The sequence below is a fragment of the Chiloscyllium punctatum genome, chromosome 1 (assembly GCF_047496795.1).
Source record: "Chiloscyllium punctatum isolate Juve2018m chromosome 1, sChiPun1.3, whole genome shotgun sequence".
Taxonomy (NCBI): Eukaryota; Metazoa; Chordata; class Chondrichthyes; order Orectolobiformes; family Hemiscylliidae; genus Chiloscyllium; species Chiloscyllium punctatum.
In genome coordinates this window covers 156012744-156021177 of record NC_092739.1, presented here as the reverse complement: position 1 = coordinate 156021177, position 8434 = coordinate 156012744, and the positions used below count along the sequence as shown (strand labels likewise).

The 8434-nt window shown below is 43.5% G+C and overlaps 1 protein-coding gene across 1 annotated transcript in view; it reads right to left on the bottom strand.

Annotated features, from left to right (window-relative positions):
• Window positions 1-863: 863 nt before the first annotated feature.
• adissp (adipose secreted signaling protein) overlaps window positions 864-8434 on the bottom strand; it is a 150274-nt gene continuing 142703 nt past the window's right edge. Inside the window, exon 5 of the mRNA XM_072577315.1 lies at window positions 864-1340. Coding sequence (XP_072433416.1) covers window positions 1240-1340 — 101 coding nt within the window. The 3' untranslated portion in view covers window positions 864-1239. The remainder of the gene's footprint in view (window positions 1341-8434) is intronic.

Genomic DNA, 8434 nt, shown 5'->3' with positions numbered 1-8434 from the left:
AGGTAGATAGGATAGCGAAGAAGGTTTTTGGTATGTTTTCCTTTATTGGTCAGAGTATTGAGTACAGGAGGGGGGAGAACATGTGGCGGCCGTTCATGACATTGGTTAGGCCACTTTTGGAATATTGTGCGCAATTCTGGTCTCTCTCTTATAGGAAGGATGTTGTGAAACTTGAAAGGGTTCAGAAAAGATTTACAAGGATGTTGCGAGGGTTGGAGGATTTGAACTACAGGGAGAGGCTGAACAGGCTGGAGCTGTTTTCCCTGGAGCGTCAGATGCTGAGGGATGACCTTATAGAGGTTTATAAAATGTGATTGATTTAGATTACTTACAGTGTGGAAACAGGCTCTTCGGCCCAACAAATGCACACCGACCCTCCGAAGAGCAAGAGGGATATGAATAGGATAAACAGACAAAGAATTTTCCCTGGGGTCGGGGAGTCCAGAACTGGAGGGCACAGGTTTGGGGTGAGAGGGGAAAGATTTAAAAGGGATATAAAGGGCATCTTTTTCATTCAAATGGTGGTATGTGTAATGAATGAGTTATCAGAGGAAGTGGTGGAGGCTGGTATAATTACAACAGTTAAAAAGCATCTGGATGGGTATATGAATAGGAAGAGTTTAGAGGGATATGGGTCAAATGCTGGCAAATGGAACTAGATTAATTTAGGATATCTGATCAGCATGGGCCAAAGGGTTTGTTTCTGTGCTGTACATCTCTATAACTCTATGACTTTAAAAGTTCTCTTCCTGAGAAAGGTGATGGAGACCCACTCCTTATATATTTTTAAGGTAAAGAATCTTGTTAAGAAATGGGGTGAAACAGCAAGTACAAATGTGGAACTGACTGAAGAAAAACAGAAATAAATTAAGAATGGATTTCATTTATTTATTTTCCAATATGACAAAATAAACACATTCTGAATTGTACTCCATTGTACATTCAATGCATATATCCTCTGAGTCATTCCATATGTGGCAACACAGGCAGATCCCACTCAAAACTTTAAAAGGACAGACATTGTAGAAGTTCCCTTCACATTTTAAGTTTAGCTCCCAGAGGGGTATAACATTCACAAGCAGAATACTGAAGTACTAAAATAAAGAGGGAGAGCGAGAAAGATCAATCTTCAGTTATAGGTAAACTTCGCAAGTTACTTCACAGCTTCGCGCGCACAGCATCGTTCAGGAACACACCCTGGCTGTTGTGGTCGAATGGAGCAGAGTGTTTGGGGGTCAGCTAATCGAATCCTTGCCAGTCGCTTTGCTCGGAGTCGTACTCTGGTTCTGAGCCGATGCATTTGACGCCTTCCAGCAACATAGGGGTCCCATGCAGTCGGTCTGAAATACAAGGCAAGAGGACAACAGTAAATCCACACACTGTTTGCACAAACTGGTCGTGACCCTGCATCCTGCCACATAAACTTAGAGAAACATCATACATACATTGAGAAAGGCCTTTCTGCCTGTCTTCTTTCTGCTGGCTCTGTGAAATGAATGACCCACATTTCTGTCGTACTTGGGGGTGTCTCCAAGTGCTCTGCAGCCAATCGGGTATTTTTTGAACTTTTGTGGTCACTGTCATAATGCGGAAACAGGTCGGCCGATCTGTACCACCAAGGGGTAATTTGCACGGTATCTTGTGCGTCCCCCTTTGAGGACTGAGTAGGCCCTGATTTACATCTCATGTGAAAGACAGCACCTCAGTATTGCAGGGGGACACACAAATTTGGTCTAAGGTGTGGGGTCAGCTCTGAAAAACATATCTATGTACAGGCAGTCTCCAGTCTCTTTCATCTGGTTGCAAGTCAGAACACAATGCAAGAGAATATAAAATATCATGTGCAGGAAACATTCTTATGTCGGATCTGTAAAATATACCTGCATGGAATTGTGTTCATAAGTACAAACATTCATATGTTGGATGCTTGTAAATTGGGGAACCTGGTAATGTATTATATCTAAGAAAGCACACCAATCTAAAGCATGGAACTCCAGTGATATTAAATATTTAAATACTTGTACGTGGTTTCCATTCCCAGACTTTATCTTCTATGCTGAGATTTTTAGTGTCACATCTCAGGTCAATACGTAGAACTGGAAAATTCTTCTCCAACACTTTATCATCTATAAATCTTGTAGCTCACCATCGCACTTTGGTAATGAAATGATTCCAAATTGCAATGATTTTAACATTACTTGACCAGCTAACTTATAATTTCAGTGCCAAAAGTAAGCTCTTAAACAATTCTTTTTCAAACAAAAGAAGCCATCATACATATCACAAGAGCATGGTTAAGCTTGTCTGATTACCAAACAGTCAAAAAGTGTGGCGCTGGAAAAGCACAGCAGGTCAGGCAACATTCGAGGAGCAGGAGAATCGACGTTTCAGGCATGTGTGGTCACATTCCTGATGAAGGGCTTATGCCCGAAACGTCGACTCTCCTGCTCCTCGGATGCTGCCTGACTGGCTGTGCTTTTCCAGTGCCACACTTTTCGACTCTGGTCTCCAGCGTCTGCAGTCCTCATTCTCTCCTGATTACTAAACGTAGCCTTACGTGGCTTTATAAATCTCACATGGAGATACTGGCCCCAGTTACCAGTCCTTCTGTTGTCAATCCTATTTGAGCATTCTGAACCTCTGGAGTAGATAAAGCTGCCGGGAATTCATCAATAGGTCACCACAGAGGATTTGAAAGCTGCTTTCCTTCCCCACAAAAATAACTTGGAAATAAATGGAAGATTGACTTTTCAAACCTTCGATTTACAAACAATTTACAGCAGCAAAATGGGGTTTACAGGGCCCCAAGAAAGGAGTGGAGTGCATTCCTCACAGAATACAACTCTAAAGCAAAGACCTGTATCGAACCTTGACCACGTCACTCAGAGCAGTTGCTGTGCTTCAAACAAAACCACAGATAAGCAGGAGACCGGTAGAATCCCAAGTTGTCAAAACGGGACCATGCTTGGAATCCTTGCTTTAGACAATGAGAAATATCCTCAGGAAAGTCTTTAACTCATAAAAGGATCTGATAGATTTAGACTAGATTCCCTACAGGGTGGAAACGGGCCCTTCGGCCCAACAAGTCCACACCGACCCTTCGAAGAGTAACCCACCCAGAACCATTTCCCCTCTGACTAATGCACCTAACACTGTGGGCAATTAAGCACAGCCAATTCACCTGACCTGTACATCTTTGGACTATGGGAGGAAATCGGAGCACCCGGAGGAAACCCACGCAGACACGGGGAGAATGTGCAAACTCCACACTGACAGTCACCTGAGGCTAGAATCGAACCTGGGACCCTGGTGCTTTGAGGCAGCAGTGGCTAACCACTGAGTCACTGTGCCGCCCCAAAGTTTGAGAAGGTACTTCAGATTTATGCGCATCTCACTGAGGGGAGTTCACACTTACGGATTTCACGTGCTTGGCGCATACAATATTGTGACTCTGCCCGGCAATCTGCTGCAAACTGCACTCACTACAGTGTGGAAGCAGGCCATTCAGCCCATCGAGTCCACACTGACCCTCAGTGAGCATCCCATCCAGACTGCCCCCCCGCCCACCCTATTCTTGCAACCCTGCACTTCCCATGGCTAATTCACCGAGCCTGCACATCCCTCGAAGATGAGATCAGCTAGTTAGTTGTAGTGTTTGCTTCATAACTTGTAATATGTTTCCAATAAAGGGACATGCAAAGATCAGCCATGATCTTATTGAATGGCAGAGCAGTCTCCAGGGGCCAATTCTTATGTTCTTATTACACATGGAGTTAATTTATCTGATTCGAGAGTGTGGTGCTGGAAAAGCGCAGCAGGTCAGGCAGCATCTGAGGAGCAGGAGAATCAATTTAATCTACATTGAAATAGGTGTCAAGCAGCACTGCACCATTTTTAACATCTGTGGGGTAGCAGAACAGGCGGTGCACCAAGGAATTGTATAAGAATCATGAAAATCAATAATAGGACAAAGTTAAAATGAATGAGTTGACAGCACAAATAAAGACAAACTAAAAATTTGGTGGCGATGACTGAGATTTGATTACAGTGAGACTAGGCCTGGGAGGTTTGGAAGGATTGACAGAAAGGGGAAAAAGGTGGTATAGCTTCATTAGTAAATGTAGGGATCGGGGAAGGGATGCGATAACATGCTAGTGAGGCCACAGTTAGAGTACTGTGTGCAGTTCTAGAATCCACATTACAGGAAGGATGTGATTGTGTTGGAGAAAGGGCAGAGGAGATTTATCAGGATGTTGCCTGGACTGGAGAGGTTTCGTTATGAAGAGAGACTGGACAAACAGGGGTTGATTTCCTTTGAGCAGAGAAGACTGAAGGGTACAAATAATTGAGATGCATAAAATTATGAGGGGCATAGAGAGGGTACATAGAAAGGGGCTTTCCCCCTTGGGTAGGGGAACAATAACCAGAGGCAGTGGATTTAAGGTAAGGGGCAGGAGGTTTAGAGGAGATGTGAGGAATTGTTTTTTTTCCACTGAGAGGGTCGTGGGAATCTGCAACTCACTGCCTGCAAGGGTGGACAAAGTTAAAAATCACACAATACCAGGTTCGATTAAAAGAGGTATATTTGGAAATACAGGCTTCCAAATAAACCTGTTGGACCATAACCTGGTGTTTGTGATTTTGACCTTTGTCTACCCCAGTCCAACACCAGCACCTCCATATCATGCCTGTAAGGGTGGTACAGGCAAAAACTCTCATAACATTGAAGAAACAAAAAGAAGAGACCTTGGAGTGCAGGTTCATAGCTCCTTGAAAGTGGAGTCACAGGTAGATAGGATGGTGAAGAAGGCGTTTGGTATGCTTTCCTTTATTGGTCAGAGTATTGAGTACAGGAGTTGGGAGGTCATGTTGCAGCTGTACAGGACATTGGCTAGGCCACTGTTGGAATATTGCGTCGAATTCTGGTCTCCTTCCTATTGGAAAGATGTTGTGAAACTTGAAAGGGTTCAGTAAAGATTCACAACGGTATTGCCAGGGTTGGAGGGTTTGAGCTACAGAGAGAGGCTAAATAGGCTGGGACTGTTTTCCCTGAGGCATCAGATGCTGAGGGGTGACCTTATAGAGGTTTATAAAATCATAAGGGGCATGGATAGGATAAATAGACAAGGTCTTTTCCCTGGGATGGGGGAGTCCAAAACTAGAGAGCACAGGTTTAGGATGAGAGGGAAAAGAATAAAAAAAAGGACCTAAGGGGCAACGTTTTCACACAGAGGGTGGTACGTGTATGGAATGAGCTGCCAGAGGAAGTGGTGGAGGCTGGTACAATTGCAACATTTAAAAGGCATCTGGTTGGGTATATGAATAGGAAGGGTTTGGAGGGAAATGGGCCAGGTACTGGCAGATGGGTCTAGATTTGGTTGGGATATCTGGTCAGTATGGATGAGTTGGACCAAAGGTTTCCCTGCTGTACATCTCTATGACTCTCAGTATTTAGATGTGCACTTGTGACACCCACACACACAAGGCTATGGGCCAGGTGCTGGAAAATGGGATGAAAATGTTTGGCTCTTGTTTTTGATCAGCACAGACTCAATGGGTTGAAGGGCTATTTTTTGTGATGTAGACCTCGGTGACCATGACTTGACATCTAGGGAAAAGTGATCGTATCATGCTGGAATTTCAAATTCATTTTGAGGATGAGAAACTTGAGTTTCACACTACTGTTCTGGTACTGAACAAGGATAGGTCTGAGGACAGATTTGTCCCTCGTGGATTGGGCAGATTGAAAGATAGGATAGTTGATAGGCAGTAGACATTTAAGGGGATATTCAGTTCCTCCCAACTAAAATACATTCCAGAAAGTCATAAAGATTGCAAGTGTGGGGTAAAAGCATCTACAGCTAAGCAAGGAAATTAAAAGTAATGTAAAGGAAAAAAAAAGGGGCACACCATATTGCAAAAGGCCAATGGCATGCTGGAAGGTTTGGGACACTGCTAAAAACTGCTGAAACAGTAACGTAAGGAACAAAGGTAAATTGTGAAAGGAAGCTAATGCAAAATATGAAAATGGAAAGCAAAAGCTTTCATAAATATATGAAAAGGAACAGAACAGCTTTAGATGACAAAACTGGGTAGTTAATATAATAGGGAACACAAAGAAATGGCAGAAACGCTAAATCAATATTTTACCTCAGTTTTCATGATGGAGGATATTGAAACAATTCCGATATTAACAGACAACGCAGAGGTTTTAGCGAAAAGGAGGAACTTAGAGCACTCACCATCACTAGGGGGAAAAAGCACTGAACAGAAGGCACCTTCAGTTGAAGGGTCAATAACAAGGGAGCATAATTTTAAATTGAAAGGCATTAGATTTACAGGGAATTTGAGGAAAACCTTTTTCAGCCAGAGGGTGGTGGTGGACTAGAAAACATTGCCTGGGAGGGCAACTGAGTTGAGAAATCTTACACCCTTTAAAATGTACCTGGATGAGCACTTGAAATGTCATAACATTCAAGGCTATGGGCCGAATGTGGGAAAGTGGAACTGGCTTCACTGTCGTGTATTCTTGGCAGCACAGACTTGGTGGTGCAAAGCGCCTATTCTACACTGTGTGATACTGAGCAAACAATTGGAATTAAAGGCAGACAAATCACCAGGGCCTGGGAGAAAGTGAGGACTGCAGATGCTGGAGATCAGAGTCAAAAGGTGTGGTGCTGGAAAAGCACAGCAGGTCAGGCAGCATCCGAGGAGCAGGGGAGTCTACATTTTGAGCGTAAGCCCTTCATCAGGAATGTGGGGGACCAGAGAAATCCCAAGCGCCTGACTGCCTGCATTTGAGGTTCTTAAAGGAAGTGGCAGTGGATGCATCGTTTAGGAGATTGTAAAAATTACCTGGTTTCTGGAAATATTCCAGTGAATTGGAAAAATGTGACACCCTTATTCAAAAAGAAGGGAAGGAGAAAGAAGGAAAATACATCATCAGTCCATTTAAGTTCCCTCAACCATAGAATTTTGCAATCTGTTTTTAGGAAATTAATAAAAGGAAATTGGAAAATCAAAACACAATCCATCAGAGTCAGGATGAAGGGTAAACTGTGTTTGACTCAATTTGCTAGAATTCTTCAAAGTTGTAGCAAGTGAAGAATGAGTGTCCTATAGGTATAGTCCATTTGGATTTTTGGAAGGCATTTGATAGGAGACCACACGCAAGTTTAAAACGCAGGGTAAGATCACATAGGGTTTGGGGTAAGAGCTGAGACGGAGGATTGGCTAACTAACAAGAAGCAGAGAGACAGGATAGATGGGTCTTTTCCTAGATGGCAACACATAACTAATAGGGTGCCACTGGGGTTGGTCCTCTGGCCCTAACTATAAACAATCTACATCAATGACTCGATTCAGGGAGAAAGTGAGGACTGTGGATGCTGGAGATCAGAGTTAAAAAGTGTGGCGCTGGAAAAGCACAGCCGGTCAGGCAACATCCGAGGAGCGGGAGAGTCGATGCTTCGAGCGTTCCTGATTAAGAGCTTATGCCCGAAACATCGACCCTCCTGCTCCTCGGATGATGCCTGACCGGCTGTGCTTTTCCAGTCCCACACTTTTTGACTCAGATTCAGGGATAGTAAGCACTATGGCCAAATGTGCAGAGGACACTAAAATTGCCATTAAGAAACAACAAATTTAAAAATGGTTCAGTGAATGTGTCAAAATGTGGCAGATGGAGTTTAACGTGGATAAGTGTGAGGGTTATACATTTTGGATGGAAGAATAAAGAAGCAACCGACTACCAAAATGAATAGAAACTTCAAAATGCTTTCACGCAGAGGGATCTGGGAGTCCTTGTCCATACATTGAAGAAAACAAGTACGCAGGTATAGTAGGTAATAGGGAAGGCAAATGGAATTTTGGCATTTATTGCTAAAGAAATGGAGTCTAAAAGTAGGGAGGTGTTGCTGCAACTACAAGGCAATAGTGAGACCACAATGGGAATACTGCAGACAATTCTGGTCCCCTTACTTGAGCAGGGGTCTAACTGTATTGGAGGCGGGTAAAAACAATGATTGCAGATGCTGGAACGCAGATACTGGATTAGTGGTGCTGGAAGAGCACAACAGTTCAGGCAGCATCCGAGGAGCAGTAAAATCGACGTTTCGGACAAAAGCCCTTCATCAGGAATACAGGCAGAGTGCCTGAAGTGAGCCTCTCTGCCTTTACTCCTGATGAAGGGCTTTTGCCCAAAATGTCGATTTTACTGCTCCGTGGATGCTGCCTGAACTGCTGTGCTCTTCCAGCACTACTAATCCAGAATCTGGTTTCCAGCATCTGCAATCATTGTATTGGAGATGGTTCACTAGATGATTTCCAAAAAAATGAGGGGTTTGTCTTATGAAGAGAGATTGAGCAGCTTAGGCTTATAACTCTCTGGTGTTTAGAAGAATGAGAGGAGATTTTATTGAGGTATAGAAGATGT